Below are 21,677 nucleotides of genomic sequence, written 5' to 3'. Positions count from 1 at the left end.
TCGAAAAATTGTGAAAAAAATTGAATTTGGAAAAGTTTTGGGGTTGCATGTGTAAATCGGCATATTTTCGGGTCAGATCTGCAAATTGTGAGAAGTCAGATTCATATCAGTTTCAAAAATTGATTTTTTAGCATTCATTGAACTGAAATTTCAGATTTAGGGAAATTTTTGAACTCCTAGTGGCCTTGCATGTATGGATCTAAAAGTTTTGGGGTGGAAAATGGAATTTTCAAAGTTGTTGCATAAACTAGAATCTTAATCTCATTTTCTGAATATTTTTGAATAGAGATTTCGGATTTTTGGTAATTTTTCTTGAAAAAGTGGATTTTGAAATCATAGTATTGTTGCATGTGTTATTTGAAAGAGTTTTGGGGTAAATCTGTAATTTTCGGAGAATTGGTTCCAATTAGAATTCCAGATTGTTTTCCAGCAATTGGTAAAGGGTAATATTCAGTTTTAAAGGGGTTTTACTAAAAAAGGGAAATTGTGCATTTTAGAGGTCTTGCATGTCTAGATCTAGAGAAGCTAGGGTGAATTATGTAATTTTCGGAAATTTTGCATCAAATCAATTATAACTGAGTTTTCTGCATTAATCTGAATTTAAGTTAAGTTAAGGGTCGATTTTCATGAAAGTATGAATTTTTGAACTTTAGGGTATATTGCATGTGTGAATCTTGAACTTTGGGGGCAGAACTGTAATTTTCAGAAGTTCAGGGGTGTTGTGCTGAAAACCCGAAACCTCCAAAACTAATATGCTTCCTTGATCTTGGAATTTAATTGAAATTAGGTAGCTTAAGGAAAGATAGAAGATAGGTTGATCCTTATTAAGTGTGTGTTATATTCTTGGATGAATATGTGTGAATACATAATTTGATCATGGTTAGTCTTTTGTGAAATATGTGTTTAATTGTCACTTGATTGATATTTGTGATGTTTTGTGACTTTTACATTTCTTATGGGCTATTGTGGGATATTGATAACTTTATGTACTCAACCGAAATTCTTAATACTTCGGCCGTGCCATTTTGTAATTAAATGAAATAAATTGGGGAATTAATGAAATACTTAGAAAAGATGAGAAAGGATACGGGGGGCCGGTATTCCAACCATAGATACTACAGTTGGGTGGTTTGATTCCACCAAAACGGGCTCAGAATAATCTTCTCGTGTTCTAAGTAAAGAAGTTGATTTCTCATCGGATCCGATAAAATGAAGATTTCTTATGTTTCTATAGTTAATGAACTATATGTACTAGAAATGTAAATTGTGTCAATTGTCATTGCGTTTGTGCTATTATTATATAGTATATGTAGTACGACTATATTTTTAAATTCTTGGTATCTTTCGATAACCTTATTGAGCTTTGTTAGCTCATATAGATATTCTCCGTTTGCAGGTACTAGTACTACTCACTCCACCGGATTGGACTAGTCGACGTTTCGAGAGGACGATTCCGGGTTTTTGGTTCGTATGGAGGATCTACTTATAATGCTTGTAGTACTATCTTTTGTGTACATTGTCCTTAGGACAATTACTATTTCTATAGTAGCTCATGTGTATTATTATCCGTGGTAGAGGAGACTAAATGCTCCGAGTGTGTGGGCCCCTTTTTGTTAAACTATGGTCCACTTATTAATATGTAGTTTTAATTATGGACTTTAACTCTTTTCCTATGTTTTTTCAAGGTGACACCACATAGAAGTCTATATTACGAAACTATTGGGTAATTAGACGTATACTCCACCATCCCACTAGATCACTTCGCCGAAACATTTTTTCGAAGCCGTCTCCATCCTTAAATTCCGAACCCCAAAGAAAATAGTAATAATATGAAATCGGTTTTCTAAACCCATTCCCCATATACCCAAATACTTAAATAATACCTTCAAAGCTTCCGTGCATGGCAAACCCTCTCGGTTTGCTATACGTATACTAGGGGGTGTCACAATAAAAATGAACGAAATTGCCATCAAAATATATATCTCGATGAGAGGAATCCAGCGGTGGGTAGCCCGTCAAATTTCGACTGGCGGAACACAAATTACACCTCCGGCAAGACCCACCGTCGTCGAAATACGCACCGACTGGAAAAGAATTGCATAAACATATCCAAAGCTCCAAACTAAAGGAAATAAACACCAAAAGAAAGAGCTCGACAAGAGGAATCCAATTGTAGTTAAACCATCAAATTTCGACCACCGGAGCGAGAGTTATGACCCTGGGAAGCAACATTACCGGTTAGAGACCTTGGGGGCGGGATTTTGATCTGGGAGTTGAGAGAGGAAGATAGAGACCGATATGAGTTTGGCTAGGGTTTAAAACTAATTTAAAAGGGTGTTCAGGCTACTTCAAATCTGCCAAGGGGTATGTCAAATTATTATCCAAATGAATGGGGTTTGCACTAGGGTGTAAACAATATGGTAGTTAATTATATATATTTTCAATATGAGGGGGGTCTCCAAAATAATCCCTTAAAAGAAAACATGCCTAATTTATTTACAAAGATGGATTCCCCCAACTTCCCAAAGACTTCGGCTAAGACTCTCAACACTTTCAACTTCTCTCTTCCATTTCAACACGTTTGTGTTTTCTGTTCTTATATATCCAACCTCTCAACTTCTCCATCCATTTTTATCTCTTTGCGTTTCAACAAAATATTTGTGGCTTCATAAAATGTTAGCTATTTTGCAATTTGTTCACTCTTTAGAATTTGGGAGAGAAGAGAGAAGAATCGCGCAAAAAGCATGAAAAGCGAGCGTAGGGCTTTTTAATTTCCAATTTATAACAGGAGCCATTATATCCGAAAAAATACCCATGCCTTGATTTTTAATAAACTTGTAAGTAGTGGGTTTTTTTGTAAGATAAAAACACTAGAAATACATGTGTTATGGGTTTATTTGTCATTTATTTAAAGGGTAAATGACAAATATGTCCATGACTTGCAAATAAGGAAAACTCTTTTATATATACCAAAATTATCCGCAACTATTTGAAACCATAATTCAACTCCAATTTCATGATTTACACTCAATTTTACCAATCAACCAATTTTGACCGCGCAACGGCTGGACACCGTCTGTGTTCGGGCGTCAACTTATTTTTTTATTTTTTATTTTGAAAATATTTTTTTTTTCAGAATTTTTTTTCCCGGCGAGTCAGATGCTGTTAACCGCCGGTCTTCGGCATTGACTTTTTAAGAAAAATATTATTTTCATTAATAATATTGTCTTGGCCTGCAAGGCAAGACAGTAATATCATTGGCGGTGACCCACAAGTTTAGTTCATTCAAATCGATAACTGTTGTGTGTTTTGCTAGAACCGGCTGTTGTATGACCCGCGCCTATTCGTATTATTTTGAAAAACGTAAACATATTTTAACAAGAACTAAAATATAGATGAATTAGTAATATGGTTTAATTAATTCATAATGATTAATTTAAATTAAGATTAGTATTTAAAATAGACTCATGGCTGCTATGCAATTCTACCGCAGAAGACATATAATATATCTTTGTGTTTATGCATGGTTGTTCAAACTTCAAACACCTCAAGACTCCTATCCTAAATCCATAAAGAGTATTACTAATGGATTTATAATAGGATAACTAAAAATATATTTTAATTAGTATAATATATTAAGCGCATGCATGCAAGAGAGACTCCTATCCTAAACTAAATACAACTACTCTCTCCCTATATATACAACTGCCCAGTTATTCTCATAGCATAATTTAATTAATTTGATATATCGTATACATATATCGCCCCTCTTTTCTCTCTCTCTTGATCTAGTTTTAATTAGTTTCAATGGGTGGTGTTTCGTTTGACGGAAGAAGTCCTCCACCTTCGTACCCCGGCAAACTCACACCCTATGTTCTCCTAACTGTTTTGGCCGGAGCCGCCGGTGGTTTGATTTTTGGCTACGATCTTGGTATATCTGGTACGTATATATATACCTCCTACTTATAATCCTTATGAATTACTATCTATCTATATATATATGATATATTCTTATGAATTATTTTGACACCAATCTGTCTTTCTTGAATTATTAGGTGGGGTGACTTCTATGGCGCCTTTCTTGGAAAAGTTCTTCCCCGACGTTTACGAGAGGCAACAATCGATCACGTCGACCAACCAGTACTGCAAGTTTAACAGCCCTACACTCCAATTGTTCACATCCTCCTTGTACTTGGCTGCCCTCTTCGCCTCCTTAGCCGCGGGGGAGGTCACCAAGAAATTCGGCCGTCGTATATCCATGATGATGGCCGGATTTATCTTCTTGTTCGGCGCCGCCCTCAACGCCGGTGCTGTCCATCTATCCATGCTCATCTTGGGCCGTATTCTACTTGGCATCGGCATTGGCTTTGCTAATCAGGTATTTTATTTTTTTATTTATTTTTCTCTGTTTTTAAATATGGTTATGCATGATATTTAATTTACTAAACCCAATTAATTTCTTGAATTAACGTGTGCAGTCGGTGCCTTTGTATCTTTCCGAGATGTCTCCGTACAACTACCGTGGAAGGTTCAACATTTGTTTCCAGTTGATGATCACAATTGGGATACTATGCGCCAATTTGATCAACTTCGGGACGGCCAAGATTAGCGGCGGCTGGGGGTGGCGCCTGAGCTTGGGCCTTGCCGGAGTCCCCGCCGTGATAATCCTCATCGCTTCCTTCTTCCTCTCCGACACACCCAACTCCATGGTCCAAAGAGGGAGGGAGATTGAAGCCAAAGCCCTTCTGAAGCGCATACGTGGCGTTGATGACGTGGACGCCGAATTCAACGACATGCTGGCGGCCAAGAACGAAGCAGACCTCGTGGAGAGTCCGTGGAGGAATCTTTTTGGAACAAAGTGCTACAGACCCCAACTTGCCATGTCCATTCTCATCCCTTTCTTCCAGCAGTTCACCGGAATCAACGTCATCATGTTCTACGCTCCAGTGCTCTTCCAGAGCCTCGGTTTCGGTTCGGACGCCTCACTTATCTCGTCAGTGATCACCGGCGTTGTCAACATGTTTGCCACCGGAGTGTCAATCTATGGATCCGATCGGTGGGGGAGGAGGAGCCTCTTCCTCGAAGGCGGCGTGCAAATGTTCATTTTCCAGTCACTCATAGCGGGGCTAATCGGGTGGAGATTCGGGGTGTCGGGAAACGTGACGGATATACCCTTTTGGTTCGCCGCTGTGGTGGTCGTGTGCATATGCGTGTACGTAATGGGGTTCGCGTGGTCGTGGGGACCGCTGGGGTGGCTGTACCCGAGCGAGATATTCCCTCTCGAGGTCAGGTCGGCTGCACAGAGCATAACGGTGGCCGTCAACATGGCCTTCACATTCATAGTCGGGCAATGCTTCCTCACAATGCTCTGCTCAATGAAGTACGGTCTATTCATATTCTTTGCATTCTTCGTGGCGGTGATGACATTGTTCTGCTATTTCTTCATGCCGGAGACAAAGAATATTCCGATCGAGGAGATGACGCAGGTCTGGAGGAGCCATTGGTTCTGGAAGAGGTTTATGAATGAGCCAAATGACCCTGTCAATAAGGCCATCGCCATGAGCAAATTGAGAGACCGAGTTTGATATATCTAGGGAACGTACTCTTGCGTTTTATTTTTCTATTATTGCTAATTCCTGCTTTTGTATATAAATATTTAGACGTAGATAGTTTAATTAGTTGGAGGAGGAACGAAACATATTATCGTTTCTCAATATATATATATATATTTTTATTCTTCAATATATGACATTTTTTCATGTTTTGTTTTTTGGGGTTTTATGCAAAAGTCCCCAACCAAGCATGTTTATTATTCTAGGTGATATATCTCTTTCACCAATAAGTAGGGGTGAAAATCGGACGGAATGGATCGGAAATAGCTTTTTCGGAAAATTTCCAATTTTTTTCGGAAGTAAAAAATGGGTTCCAAATTTCGGAATGCCTCGGAATCAGCGGAATTTCAGAAATTTCGGAAATTACATTAATTTATAATTTATGCTCCAAATTCGGAAATTACATTAGTTTTCACAATATTTTTCTATCTTTTTTGAAATTTTGCAAGAAAATCCAAAAGAGAATTCGAGAAAACGCAATAATAAAAATACATGTAGGAACAACAAATTGAAAATTTGAAACATAGATTTTCTTATAAGTAAAAATGCAACACAAAGTTTCTTATACCAATTAATTTTTAAATATAATGTTTTAATTTACTTGATCCTTCGTTATTTATATTTTCCATATAAAATATAACATAAGTTCTATTATGGAATTACAAAATATATCATAAAACTACATTATATATTTCGAAAAACCATTAAAATATTCGGAACTAAAATCATATTGGAAATCGGAATTTCCGAAAATTTTAAATATCATTCCAATTCCGTTCCAATTAAATTCGGAAGAATCGGAAATCGGAACTTCGGAAATCGGAAAGAAAAATGCGGTTCCAAATTTGGATATTTTCGGATCGGAATTGGCGGAATTCGGAAATTTCATTCCAATTTTCACCCCTACAATAAGCCTATCCCTTTAATATTTATTATGACTAAAGGAAACATTCATGTATATCCCAATATTACCCTCAACCATTTATACCCAATTCTTAATTGTACCACAATTTATCAATTCTATCCACAAAAATTCAATTTAATCTCAATTTGACCCCCAAATTTCAGAAATTACTCAATTTTGACCCAAATGTTTTCAAAATTTTTTTTTGCCTCCGAATTCCGGCATTGACTTTTCAACTTTTTTTTTTATTCCGGATTTTTTCGCTTGTTTCCGGCGTTGACTTTTTTATTTTTTCTTTTCTTCCGGATTTTTTCGCCGGTTTCCGGCGGTCTCCGGCGTTGACTCTTTTTAGTGTTTTTTTAAATTTTTTTTTTTTTTTTTTTATTGTTTTTCCACGTCCGCCGCTAAACGTTGACCGTAATTGTGCTGTCACTGACAGTAAATTAACGTAATTATACTGTCAATGATAGTTAATTAACGTAATTGTACTGCCGTTGACATTACATTTATGTAATTGTGCTGCCGTTGATAGTAAATTAATGTAATATTATTATTTTTTATTTTTTATTATTTTTTTTATTTTCTTTGATTTGTTGACAAGTCAACGTAATTATATTACTGTCGTTGACAGTAAAATAACTGTAAATGCAATAATATTACTGTCAACAACATCAATATTATTTTTTTTTGGGATTTTTGTTTTGTTTGAGTTATTCACGGAGTAACGTAATAATATTACTGTCTATTATTGTAATATTACTGTAAAACACAATAATATTACTGTGGTTGACTGTAATCTTATTGTTGTTATAGTAATATTGCTGTCAACCACATCAATATTATTATTTTGTTCGGATTTTTTATTTGTTTGAGTTATTCACGGAGTAACATAATAATATTACTGTCTATTATTGTAATATATCTGTGGTTGACGGTAATATTACTGTTGCTATAGTAATATTACTGTCGCTCACACTAATATTAATTCTTTTGGTTTTTTTTTATTATGTTTACATTTGTTGAACGGTCAACATTGTAATATTACTTTATTACACGATAATAATGAGTTTTGTTGTGTTAATATTAACTAATAACTAGGGGTGAAAGTCGGATGGATCGGATCGGAATTAGCCTTTTCAGAAAATTTCCAAAAAAATTCGGAAGTACAAAATCAATTCCAATTCCAATTCCAAAAATTTCGGAATCTAAAAATTCATTCCAATTCCAAAAGGCCCGGAAATTTCGGAATTTCGGAAAAAAATCGGAAATCACATAAGCTTTAAAATTTCAAAACTTAGCCGAAAATTTCTATAATGTTCATAATTTTTCAAAAATAAGAAAATTCACGTCGATAAAAGTAAAACTAATAACTACTAAAATTCAGTTCAAAAAAATAAATAAAAATAAACACAACGTAATATCTAATAAAACTTCAAATAACAATTTATTATGTCAAAATCCAAAAACAAAACTTATAGGTGTATTTTTCGGAAAATAAGTATTATATAATATATATTATTTATAGGTGTATTTTTCGGAAAAAAATCGGATTTTTTCGGAATTAAATCGGATCGGAAATCGGAAATTCCAAATTTATTTTATATAATTCCAATTCCAATCCAAAAAAATCGGAAAAATTCGGAAATCGGAATTTCGGAAGTCGGAATGAAAAAAGTTGTTCCAAAATCGGAATTTTTAGGATCGGAATCGGTGAAAATTGGAAATTCCGTTCCAACTTGCACCCCTACTAATAACCATACCCGTGCGCTGCACGGGTGGCATTGCAAAACGGAAGAAAATAATTATTCAAATACATGACAATAAAAATTATAATAAAAAAAATTATTGAATAATATTAAAATATTTTTGACCCTGGATTTGTTTTTCCAGCAAGATTCGTGCGTTGACCTGGCGGTTCTCCAACGTCGTTTTTTTTTTGGATTTTTTTTTAAAACTCCTTTTTTCTGAAAAAAATTTCCGTTCGGTCAACCGTCGTTGACCGCCAATCACCGACCTTAATTTTTTTTTCTTTCTAAATTATTGTGTTAACAACAAAATTATTGTGTTATCACAAAATATTTATGTTATTGCTATGTGCCTTGAGGACACAAGCCAAGTATTTCATAATGAAAATGTGTCTAGAAGACACCGAACAAATTATTATTGCTTCATTTTCAAGAAACGAGTACTTAATTTGAAGTATGTGTCTTGAACACATAAGTAAAAGTAACATTACATCTAGTTACTTATGAAGAAGAAGAGAGATAAATATTTGATCCCATTTTACTTCATCAAAGATATAAAATATCCTTGAAATATTCTGATTTTTCTTTTTATTCTAAATTTTGCTGTGACTAGCTCGTACAAAATTTGCCCACTTGGTTTTGTAGTGTTTGTTATAAGAAGAAGAATAAGACAATTACATGCTACAATAATACGACAGCTAAAAATAATTTTCCTCTGCTAAGTTGCTATTCTAAGGATATAAGACGAAAAGATACATTGTTTAGCACAAATCTTGTAACACTCGAATCTTAGTGCTCGCTTGCTTCAAATCAAAGAAAATGAAAATTAATTATTGAAAAGAAGGGACATCAAAATCAACAAAGAAACCAAAATTTTCGATGATGGAGAAATAATGCCAGTAGAGAGAAACTGAGATGTGCCTGGGAAGGTGAGAGAACACGTGGGGAAGAGAAGTTGCACCGGTTGAGAAGAGAAATTGAAGAAGAGCAATTCGTTCTATGTCGGTTGTTATTGCTCGATGGAAGGGGAAATAAAAAATTAACCTGCAGCGCAGCGGAAAGAAAAAAAATTAAGGAAACAGAACTCCATAAAATAAACACATACGAATTCTAGAAACCTTTGAGCACAAACTATATGTTGTAAGCAAACTTAAACAAAATACGTATCTACAAAACCAAAATAAAAAAAATAACAGAGCAAGGGGAAGAAACTTTTGAGCAAGGGAAAAGAATACATAAATCTAAATCAGATATGGCAATAAATGATTTGTAGGGAAATAGAAGTGTTCGAACCTATTGATAAGCAAGAATATTGAGAATGGAGATAAAGAAGGGAATTAACTTTTAAGCAGTGATGTCAAAAGCCAATGGAATCTCACAGGGAATCTATAAAATTTGTACGATAATGAAGAATTGAGATGAGATCGTGTCCCTCATGAAGATCGTGGTTGCAGAGGTTAAAGAAAGATCGTGTGTTTAGTTTTTACTGCATCGGTTAAAGAATGATCGTAATTCATTTTATTGGTAACCATGAAATACGGAAGCTTATGTTTTATATATATTCATCGTGTATTCAATTTTGTACAAATGAGAGGGCAATTTTTATTTATTTTATTTATTTATTGAGAAACCGTATGAAAAAACTGCTAAGATATGAATTGTCAAATGTACCCCTAGGTTTAGGTCGAGGGTTATAGGTCAAAATATCTTTCTTTTATATATAAGATGTGCTAGAGATTAATATAGCAATATTACTGTGTAAAACTATAGTTTAGTTAATTTTACTGTGTTTAACAGTAATATAGTTAATATTACTGTCAATCACAGCAGTATTGCTATTTAAACGGGAAAAAAAAAAGTTACGGAAAAAAAAAAGAAGAAAAAAAAATGAAAAAAGTCAACGCCGGAATACGGAAGAAAGAAAAAAAAAAAAAAAAAAAAAAAAAGTGGAAAATTCACCGCCGGATTCTGGCGGGAAAAAAATTTTGAAAAAAAAAGTTTTGGGTCAAAATTGAATAATTTGTGAAATTTGGGGTCAAATTGAAGTTAAATTAAGTTAAGGATGAAATTGGAGCATATTAAAGTATGAGGGGTTATAAAAATCTGGACCATGTGTGGACTTATTCGTAAAGGAGATTTTTGTCTGGATCTCTTTATGAATAAATACCCATTGATGGGTTTATTTGTAATATGCCCTTGTTTATTAAGTTAATTGTGACTTTTCCAAATATGTATAAAATTTGGTATTTGTACATAATTCATTTTGAATCCAAACAAACTTGCCGTTGGAAGTTATTGTGCTAAATTCAAATTATGTTGATTCAAGACTTTTTCGACCCTACACCCAGTGATAAACATCGAGTGGGTCTTCTGCTGCCACCTGTCCTTTTTTTTTGTATCTATATAATATATTTCCGGCTAGCGTATATCTTTAGGGGTTTTAGAAAAAAAAAAAAAAAAAACACGTGGCAGCAGAAGACCCGCCCGGTATTTATCACCGGGTGTAGGGTCGAAGGAGCCGTTGATTCAACATGAGAGGAACTAAATGCACATAGGTCCACACAAAAAAACAATCTTACAAATAAAACCATACCCATTTCTATCAATTTCATCCATTATACTCTAACTTCCTCAAATTACACATTGACCCTAGATTTGAACAAACATATCTCATTAACCCCCATTTTAATATTTTTTTGAAAAAAAAAATTCTTTTTTTGACCCTGAATTTTTTTTTCCAGCAAGATTCCCGCGTTGACCTGGCGGTTCTCCAACGTTGTTTTTTTTTTGGCTTTTTTTTTAAAACTATTTTTTTCTGAAAGAATTTTCCGTCCGGTCAACCGTCGTTGACCGCCAATCTCCGACCTTAATTTTTTTTTTTTTTCTAAATTATTGTGTTAACAACAAAATTATTGTCTGAAATAGTAATATTGGATACCAAAACATTATATTACTAATGTTACTGTCCCAACAGTAATATTACTAATATTACTGCCCCAAAGAGTAATATTATTGCATGCTACGGTAATATTACGGACGGAAACAGTAATACTATGGTCGAATAAGGCAAAATTGCAGGTCAAGACGATTAAATTAATTAATACAGTAAAATTACTGCCTCTGATAGTTAAATTACTGTCTCCGAGAGTTAAATTACTGTTTTAGACAATAACTTAGAAGTCAAGACAGTAATATTAATTAAAATATTTTTTTTAAGAAACAATAAAATTAAAAAAAGAAAAAAAAAAAACCAAAACGTCAACACTTGGGACAGTAATATTAATGACTCAGATCGTTAAATTATTGTGATCGACAATTAAATTACTGTTGAAGACAGTAATTTAGCAGTCAAGACAGTAATATTAATTAAAATAATTTTTTTAAGAAAAACAAAATTTAAAAAAAAAAAAAAAAGTCAACGGCGGTTGACTTGCCGAAAGAAAAAATTAGAAAAAAATAAAGATTTCAAGAAAAATAAATAAATAACTATAAAAAAGTCAACGTCGGAGGCAGGCGGTTGACCTGCCAGAAAAAAAAATTCAGAAAAAAAAAAATTTTGAAAAAAGAAAAAGAAAAAGTCCACGGCGGCTGACTTGCGGTCTCCGTCGGTGGCTGGTCAAAATCGGAATAAGGGTCAAATTTGGTTAGTTGGTAAAATTGTGCTAAATTGGAGTGTAAATCATGTAATTGGAGTTGAATTGGGGTTTTGAGGAATTGAGGGTAATTTTGGTATATATAAAAGGGTTTTGCTTATTTGCAAAATAAGTTTGAATGAGCTGCAATTATATGGAAGATAAAAAAGTTAGATGTCCTTTTTTTGATTAAAATGTCCTTGTCATGGTCATATTTGCCATTTACCCTAATTTTTTATTAGTTTTTTTTATCTCCTAAATATTATTTTAGATTTTTATCCCCTAAATATTATTTTAGATTTTTATCTACTCGGCTACCATCTCCTATTTCTAACCCAATCACTCCTAATTTTCAGTTATAAACATCTCTAATGCACAACCAATTAAAAGAAGGGCTTATTTTATATTCACCCGTGGGTACCAAATAAACTAGATATAAACTCAAGCCAAAATCATCATTTGACATACCCCACTGGAGAGGCGAAGGTACTATACAACCATTATATTCAATTTTCGGTCAAACTGCATTCAATATTTCTAGTCCTGCATTTAGCATTTTCAGTGATTTATTTATCACTATTTTTCTTTTCTTTTTTCTTTTTTTTTCCTTTTTTTTAAACCTGTTTGTTTAATTTATATATTTTATTTTTTAATTTTTTTCTATTTTTTTATTTTTTATTTTTTTTCAATATTTATTTTTTTATTTTTTTAAATCAAGATGTTTACTGAACTGAAAATAACTATACGTAACTGTAGTAAACTATAGTAATTCGTAGTTATGTTCTTTTTTTTTTTTACCAAATATTTTTTGTCGATCAATTATATATACACACGAATACTGGATTAGACAAAAGAAATTCATAAACCCCAAGAACAAAAATTTACAAATTTTAACATTTATATTATAAATCACCTCAAAACCAATAAAATACAAATCGAAAATACACAAATATATGCATATGTAACTACATGTTACTATATGTAACTAGTAATGTATAATTATATATAGTAATGTACAGTCATGTATACAATCTGTTGAATACTATAACTTGAAACAGATGTAACTTCAATAAAAAAATTTAACACCTTCAAGGAGAGGATCAATGGCTTTCGTTAAGCTGCAATTGCAAAATCAAAACAAAAAAATTATTTTAGTGCAAATCAACAAAAAATGAAGAAACATCAAAACACTCAAAAATCAACAAACACTAGCCGCCGCTAACCACCCAAGGTTCCGCAGTGACAAAGGAAAAAAATTATAGAAATAAATATGAAAATATAAAAATGAACGAAATTGCCATCAAAATATATATCTCGATGAGAGGAATCCAGCGGTGGGTAGCCCGTCAAATTTCGACTGGCGGAACACAAATTACACCTCCGGCAAGACCCACCGTCGTCGAAATACGCACCGACTGGAAAAGAATTGCATAAACATATCCAAAGCTCCAAACTAAAGGAAATAAACACCAAAAGAAAGAGCTCGACGAGAGGAATCCAATTGTAGTTAAACCATCAAATTTCGACCACCGGAGCGAGAGTTATGACCCTGGGAAGCAACATTACCGGTTAGAGACCTTGGGGGCGGGATTTTGATCTGGGAGTTGAGAGAGGAAGATAGAGACCGATATGAGTTTGGCTAGGGTTTAAAACTAATTTAAAAGGGTGTTCAGGCTACTTCAAATCTGCGAAGGGGTATGTCAAATTATTATCCAAATGAATGGGGTTTGCACTAGGGTGTAAACAATATGGTAGTTAATTATATATATTTTCAATATGAGGGGGGTCTCCAAAATAATCCCTTAAAAGAAAACATGCCTAATTTATTTACAAAGATGGATTCCCCCAACTTCCCAAAGACTTCGGCTAAGACTCTCAACACTTTCAACTAGGGGTGAGTTCGGGACGGGATTTCGGGAATTCGGGATTTTCGGGATTGGGATTTCGGGATTCGGGATAGAAATTTTAAATCCCAATCCCGTCCCATACTATTAAATCCCGATAATATCGGTATCCCTAAATATTTCGGGAATTCGGGATTGGGATCGGGAATCCCATATTTTGCCTAAAACACTAAGAAATATTGTTTTTTTTCCATTAGTATTATTTTATACACTAAACCAATTTGAATATATTATATACATACTATTGTTCTTGCACTATTTAGTTTTACCACAAAACTTGGAACAAATAAAATTTAAAAATTTTAAAAATAAGTTGCAACGATATATTATATTGTATTTCTCATATATATATATATATATATATATATATATATATATGTGTGTGTGTGTGTGTGTGTGTGTGTGTGTGTGTGTGGTTTTATTAGTTTTTTTTTTTCTTAATTCCTAATTCGGGATTAAAATATCCCAATCGGGATTGAACCAATTCCCGATCCCGATCCCGTATTTGTTTCTAATCCCGATCCCGAATCCCATAATCCCGAATTCCCGAAGTTTTAGTCCCAAATAGTAAAATTCCATTCGGGACGGGACGGGATCCCGAATCCCGATCCCAAAGTCCCAGCCCTACTTTCAACTTCTCTCTTCCATTTCAACACCTTTGTGTTTTCTGTTCTTATATATCCAACCTCTCAACTTCTCCATCCATTTTTATCTCTTTGCGTTTCAACAAAATATTTGTGGCTTCATAAAATGTTAGCTATTTTGCAATTTGTTCACTCTTTAGAATTTGGGAGAGAAGAGAGAAGAATCGCGCAAAAAGCATGAAAAGCGAGCGTAGGGCTTTTTAATTTCCAATTTATAACAGGGGCCATTATATCCGAAAAAATACCCATGCCTTGATTTTTAATAAACTTGTAAGTAGTGGGTTTTTTTGTAAGATAAAAACACTAGAAATACATGTGTTATGGGTTTATTTGTCATTTATTTAAAGGGTAAATGACAAATATGTCCATGACTTGCAAATAAGGAAAACTCTTTTATATATAACAAAATTATCCGCAACTATTTGAAACCATAATTCAACTCCAATTTCATGATTTACACTAAATTTTACCAATCAACCAATTTTGACCGCCACGGCTGGACACCGTCTGTGTTCGGGCGTCAACTTATTTTTTTATTTTTTATTTTGAAAATATTTTTTTTTTCTGAATTTTTTTTCCCGCGAGTCAGCTGCTGTTAACCGCCGGTCTTCGGCATTGACTTTTTAAGAAAAATATTATTTTCATTAATAATATTGTCTTGGCCTGCAAGGCAAGACAGTAATATCATTGGCGGTGACCCACAAGTTTAGTTCATTCAAATCGATAACTGTTGTGTGTTTTGCTAGAACCGGCTGTTGTATGACCCGCGCCTATTCGTATTATTTTGAAAAACGTAAACATATTTTAACAAGAACTAAAATATAGATGAATTAGTAATATGGTTTAATTAATTCATAATGATTAATTTAAATTAAGATTAGTATTTAAAATAGACTCATGGCTGCTATGCAATTCTACCGCAGAAGACATATAATATATCTTTGTGTTTATGCATGGTTGTTCAAACTTCAAACACCTCAAGACTCCTATCCTAAATCCATAAAGAGTATTACTAATGGATTTATAATAGGATAACTAAAAATATATTTTAATTAGTATAATATATTAAGCGCATGCATGCAAGAGAGACTCCTATCCTAAACTAAATACAACTACCCCCTCCCTATATATACAACTGCCCAGTTATTCTCATAGCATAATTTAATTAATTTGATATATCGTATACATATATCGCCCCTCTTTTCTCTCTCTCTTGATCTAGTTTTAATTAGTTTCAATGGGTGGTGTTTCGTTTGACGGAAGAAGTCCTCCACCTTCGTACCCCGGCAAACTCACACCCTATGTTCTCCTAACTGTTTTGGCCGGAGCCGCCGGTGGTTTGATTTTTGGCTACGATCTTGGTATATCTGGTACGTATATATATACCTCCTACTTATAATCCTTATGAATTACTATCTATCTATATATATATGATATATTCTTATGAATTATTTTGACACCAATCTGTCTTTCTTGAATTATTAGGTGGGGTGACTTCTATGGCGCCTTTCTTGGAAAAGTTCTTCCCCGACGTTTACGAGAGGCAACAATCGATCACGTCGACCAACCAGTACTGCAAGTTTAACAGCCCTACACTCCAATTGTTCACATCCTCCTTGTACTTGGCTGCCCTCTTCGCCTCCTTAGCCGCGGGGGAGGTCACCAAGAAATTCGGCCGTCGTATATCCATGATGATGGCCGGATTTATCTTCTTGTTCGGCGCCGCCCTCAACGCCGGTGCTGTCCATCTATCCATGCTCATCTTGGGCCGTATTCTACTTGGCATCGGCATTGGCTTTGCTAATCAGGTATTTTATTTTTTTATTTATTTTTCTCTGTTTTTAAATATGGTTATGCATGATATTTAATTTACTAAACCCAATTAATTTCTTGAATTAACGTGTGCAGTCGGTGCCTTTGTATCTTTCCGAGATGTCTCCGTACAACTACCGTGGAAGGTTCAACATTTGTTTCCAGTTGATGATCACAATTGGGATACTATGCGCCAATTTGATCAACTTCGGGACGGCCAAGATTAGCGGCGGCTGGGGGTGGCGCCTGAGCTTGGGCCTTGCCGGAGTCCCCGCCGTGATAATCCTCATCGCTTCCTTCTTCCTCTCCGACACACCCAACTCCATGGTCCAAAGAGGGAGGGAGATTGAAGCCAAAGCCCTTCTGAAGCGCATACGTGGCGTTGATGACGTGGACGCCGAATTCAACGACATGCTGGCGGCCAAGAACGAAGCAGACCTCGTGGAGAGTCCGTGGAGGAATCTTTTTGGAACAAAGTGCTACAGACCCCAACTTGCCATGTCCATTCTCATCCCTTTCTTCCAGCAGTTCACCGGAATCAACGTCATCATGTTCTACGCTCCAGTGCTCTTCCAGAGCCTCGGTTTCGGTTCGGACGCCTCACTTATCTCGTCAGTGATCACCGGCGTTGTCAACATGTTTGCCACCGGAGTGTCAATCTATGGATCCGATCGGTGGGGGAGGAGGAGCCTCTTCCTCGAAGGCGGCGTGCAAATGTTCATTTTCCAGTCACTCATAGCGGGGCTAATCGGGTGGAGATTCGGGGTGTCGGGAAACGTGACGGATATACCCTTTTGGTTCGCCGCTGTGGTGGTCGTGTGCATATGCGTGTACGTAATGGGGTTCGCGTGGTCGTGGGGACCGCTGGGGTGGCTGTACCCGAGCGAGATATTCCCTCTCGAGGTCAGGTCGGCTGCACAGAGCATAACGGTGGCCGTCAACATGGCCTTCACATTCATAGTCGGGCAATGCTTCCTCACAATGCTCTGCTCAATGAAGTACGGTCTATTCATATTCTTTGCATTCTTCGTGGCGGTGATGACATTGTTCTGCTATTTCTTCATGCCGGAGACAAAGAATATTCCGATCGAGGAGATGACGCAGGTCTGGAGGAGCCATTGGTTCTGGAAGAGGTTTATGAATGAGCCAAATGACCCTGTCAATAAGGCCATCGCCATGAGCAAATTGAGAGACCGAGTTTGATATATCTAGGGAACGTACTCTTGCGTTTTATTTTTCTATTATTGCTAATTCCTGCTTTTGTATATAAATATTTAGACGTAGATAGTTTAATTAGTTGGAGGAGGAACGAAACATATTATCGTTTCTCAATATATATATATATATTTTTATTCTTCAATATATGACATTTTTTCATGTTTTGTTTTTTGGGGTTTTATGCAAAAGTCCCCAACCAAGCATGTTTATTATTCTAGGTGATATATCTCTTTCACCAATAAGTAGGGGTGAAAATCGGACGGAATGGATCGGAAATAGCTTTTTCGGAAAATTTCCAATTTTTTTCGGAAGTAAAAAATGGGTTCCAAATTTCGGAATGCCTCGGAATCAGCGGAATTTCGGAAATTTCGGAAATTACATTAATTTATAATTTATGCTCCAAATTCGGAAATTACATTAGTTTTCACAATATTTTTCTATCTTTTTTGAAATTTTGCAAGAAAATCCAAAAGAGAATTCGAGAAAACGCAATAATAAAAATACATGTAGGAACAACAAATTGAAAATTTGAAACATAGATTTTCTTATAAGTAAAAATGCAACACAAAGTTTCTTATACCAATTAATTTTTAAATATAATGTTTTAATTTACTTGATCCTTCGTTATTTATATTTTCCATATAAAATATAACATAAGTTCTATTATGGAATTACAAAATATATCATAAAACTACATTATATATTTCGAAAAACCATTAAAATATTCGGAACTAAAATCATATTGGAAATCGGAATTTCCGAAAATTTTAAATATCATTCCAATTCCGTTCCAATTAAATTCGGAAGAATCGGAAATCGGAACTTCGGAAATCGGAAAGAAAAATGCGGTTCCAAATTTGGATATTTTCGGATTGGAATTGGCGGAATTCGGAAATTTCATTCCAATTTTCACCCCTACAATAAGCCTATCCCTTTAATATTTATTATGACTAAAGGAAACATTCATGTATATCCCAATATTACCCTCAACTAGGGTTGCAAGTTGGAACGGAATTTCCAATTTTCGCCGATTCTGATCCGAAAAATTCCGATTTTGGAACAACTTTTTTCATTCCGACTTCCGAAATTCCGATTTCCGAATTTTTCCGATTTTTTTGGATTGGAATTGGAATTATATAAAATAAATTTGGAATTTCCGATTTCCGATCCGATTTAATTCCGAAAAAATCCGATTTTTTTCCGAAAAATACACCTATAAATAATATATATTATATAATACTTATTTTCCGAAAAATACACCTATAAGTTTTGTTTTTGGATTTTGACATAATGAATTGTTATTTGAAGTTTTATTAGATATTACGTTGTGTTTATTTTTATTTATTTTTTTGAACTGAATTTTAGTAGTTATTAGTTTTACTTTTATCGACGTGAATTTTCTTATTTTTGAAAAATTATGAACATTATAGAAATTTTCGGCTAAGTTTTGAAATTTTAAAGCTTATGTGATTTCCGATTTTTTTCCGAAATTCCGAAATTTCCGGGCCTTTTGGAATTTGAATGAATTTTTAGATTCCGAAATTTTTGGAATTGGAATTGGAATTCATTTTGTACTTCCGAATTTTTTTGGAAATTTTCTGAAAAGGCTAATTCCGATCCGATCCATCCGACTTTCACCCCTACCCTCAACCATTTATACCCAATTCTTAATTGTACCACAATTTATCAATTCTATCCACAAAAATTCAATTTAATCTCAATTTGACCCCCAAATTTCAGAAATTACTCAATTTTGACCCAAATGTTTTCAAAATTTTTTTTTGCCTCCGAATTCCGGCATTGACTTTTCAACTTTTTTTTTTATTCCGGATTTTTTCGCTTGTTTCCGGCGTTGACTTTTTTATTTTTTCTTTTCTTCCGGATTTTTTCGCCGGTTTCCGGCGGTCTCCGGCGTTGACTCTTTTTAGTGTTTTTTTAAATTTTTTTTTTTTTTATTGTTTTTCCACGTCCGCCGCTAAACGTTGACCGTAATTGTGCTGTCACTGACAGTAAATTAACGTAATTATACTGTCAATGATAGTTAATTAACGTAATTGTACTGCCGTTGACATTACATTTATGTAATTGTGCTGCCGTTGATAGTAAATTAATGTAATATTATTATTTTTTATTTTTTATTATTTTTTTTATTTTCTTTGATTTGTTGACAAGTCAACGTAATTATATTACTGTCGTTGACAGTAAAATAACTGTAAATGCAATAATATTACTGTCAACAACATCAATATTATTTTTTTTTGGGATTTTTGTTTTGTTTGAGTTATTCACGGAGTAACGTAATAATATTACTGTCTATTATTGTAATATTACTGTAAAACACAATAATATTATTGTGGTTGACTGTAATCTTATTGTTGGTATAGTAATATTGCTGTCAACCACATCAATATTATTATTTTGTTCGGATTTTTTATTTGTTTGAGTTATTCACGGAGTAACATAATAATATTACTGTCTATTATTGTAATATATCTGTGGTTGACGGTAATATTACTGTTGCTATAGTAATATTACTGTCGCTCACACTAATATTAATTCTTTTGGTTTTTTTTTATTATGTTTACATTTGTTGAACGGTCAACATTGTAATATTACTTTATTACACGATAATAATGAGTTTTGTTGTTTTAATATTAACTAATAAGTAATAACCATACCCGTGCGCTGCACGGGTGGCATTGCAAAACGGAAGAAAATAATTATTCAAATACATGACAATAAAAATTATAATAAAAAAAATTATTGAATAATATTAAAATATTTTTGACCCTGGATTTGTTTTTCCAGCAAGATTCGTGCGTTGACCTGGCGGTTCTCCAACGTCGTTTTTTTTTTGGATTTTTTTTAAAACTCCTTTTTTCTGAAAAAAATTTCCGTTCGGTCAACCGTCGTTGACCGCCAATCACCGACCTTAATTTTTTTTTCTTTCTAAATTATTGTGTTAACAACAAAATTATTGTGTTATCACAAAATATTTATGTTATTGCTATGTGCCTTGAGGACACAAGCCAAGTATTTCATAATGAAAATGTGTCTAGAAGACACCGAACAAATTATTATTGCTTCATTTTCAAGAAACGAGTACTTAATTTGAAGTATGTGTCTTGAACACATAAGTAAAAGTAACATTACATCTAGTTACTTATGAAGAAGAAGAGATTTAAATATTTGATCCCATTTTACTTCATCAAAGATATAAAATATCCTTGAAATATTCTGATTTTTCTTTTTATTCTAAATTTTGCTGTGACTAGCTCGTACAAAATTTGCCCACTTGGTTTTGTAGTGTTTGTTATAAGAAGAAGAATAAGACAATTACATGCTACAATAATACGACAGCTAAAAATAATTTTCCTCTGCTAAGTTGCTATTCTAAGGATATAAGACGAAAAGATACATTGTTTAGCACAAATCTTGTAACACTCGAATCTTAGTGCTCGCTTGCTTCAAATCAAAGAAAATGAAAATTAATTATTGAAAAGAAGGGACATCAAAATCAACAAAGAAACCAAAATTTTCGATGATGGAGAAATAATGCCAGTAGAGAGAAACTGAGATGTGCCTGGGAAGGTGAGAGAACACGTGGGGAAGAGAAGTTGCACCGGTTGAGAAGAGAAATTGAAGAAGAGCAATTCGTTCTATGTCGGTTGTTATTGCTCGATGGAAGGGGAAATAAAAAATTAACCTGCAGCGCAGCGGAAAGAAAAAAAATTAAGGAAACAGAACTCCATAAAATAAACACATACGAATTCTAGAAACCTTTGAGCACAAACTATATGTTGTAAGCAAACTTAAACAAAATACGTATCTACAAAACCAAAATAAAAAAAATAACAGAGCAAGGGGAAGAAACTTTTGAGCAAGGGAAAAGAATACATAAATCTAAATCAGATATGGCAATAAATGATTTGTAGGGAAATAGAAGTGTTCGAACCTATTGATAAGCAAGAATATTGAGAATGGAGATAAAGAAGGGAATTAACTTTTAAGCAGTGATGTCAAAAGCCAATGGAATCTCACAGGGAATCTATAAAATTTGTACGATAATGAAGAATTGAGATGAGATCGTGTCCCTCATGAAGATCGTGGTTGCAGAGGTTAAAGAAAGATCGTGTGTTTAGTTTTTACAGCATCAGTTAAAGAATGATCGTAATTCATTTTATTGGTAACCATGAAATACGGAAG

General features: G+C 34.1%; 2 protein-coding genes across 2 annotated transcripts; both read left to right on the top strand.

The window, feature by feature from the left end:
• Positions 1–3,753: 3,753 nt before the first annotated feature.
• Positions 3,754–5,722, top strand: LOC148766388 (sugar transport protein 1-like). Its single transcript, XM_088826975.1, has 3 exons — positions 3,754–3,940; positions 4,056–4,378; positions 4,479–5,722. The coding sequence occupies exons 1-3, from the start codon at positions 3,808–3,810 to the stop codon at positions 5,583–5,585; spliced, it is 1,563 nt and encodes a 520-aa protein (XP_088683101.1). The 5' UTR covers positions 3,754–3,807; the 3' UTR covers positions 5,586–5,722.
• A 9,902-nt stretch (positions 5,723–15,624) lies between these two features.
• LOC148766387 (sugar transport protein 1-like) lies at positions 15,625–17,593 on the top strand. Its single transcript, XM_088826977.1, has 3 exons — positions 15,625–15,811; positions 15,927–16,249; positions 16,350–17,593. Exons 1-3 carry the CDS (start codon positions 15,679–15,681, stop codon positions 17,454–17,456), a joined length of 1,563 nt encoding a protein of 520 aa, XP_088683103.1. The 5' UTR covers positions 15,625–15,678; the 3' UTR covers positions 17,457–17,593.
• Positions 17,594–21,677: the final 4,084 nt, after the last annotated feature.

This window comes from Erythranthe guttata, chromosome 12, assembly GCF_056151865.1.
Source record: "Erythranthe guttata isolate IM_541 chromosome 12, IM_541, whole genome shotgun sequence".
NCBI classification, from domain to species: domain Eukaryota; kingdom Viridiplantae; phylum Streptophyta; class Magnoliopsida; order Lamiales; family Phrymaceae; genus Erythranthe; species Erythranthe guttata.
Note: the sequence above shows the minus strand (reverse complement) of the source record. Positions and strands in the feature narration are given on the sequence as shown.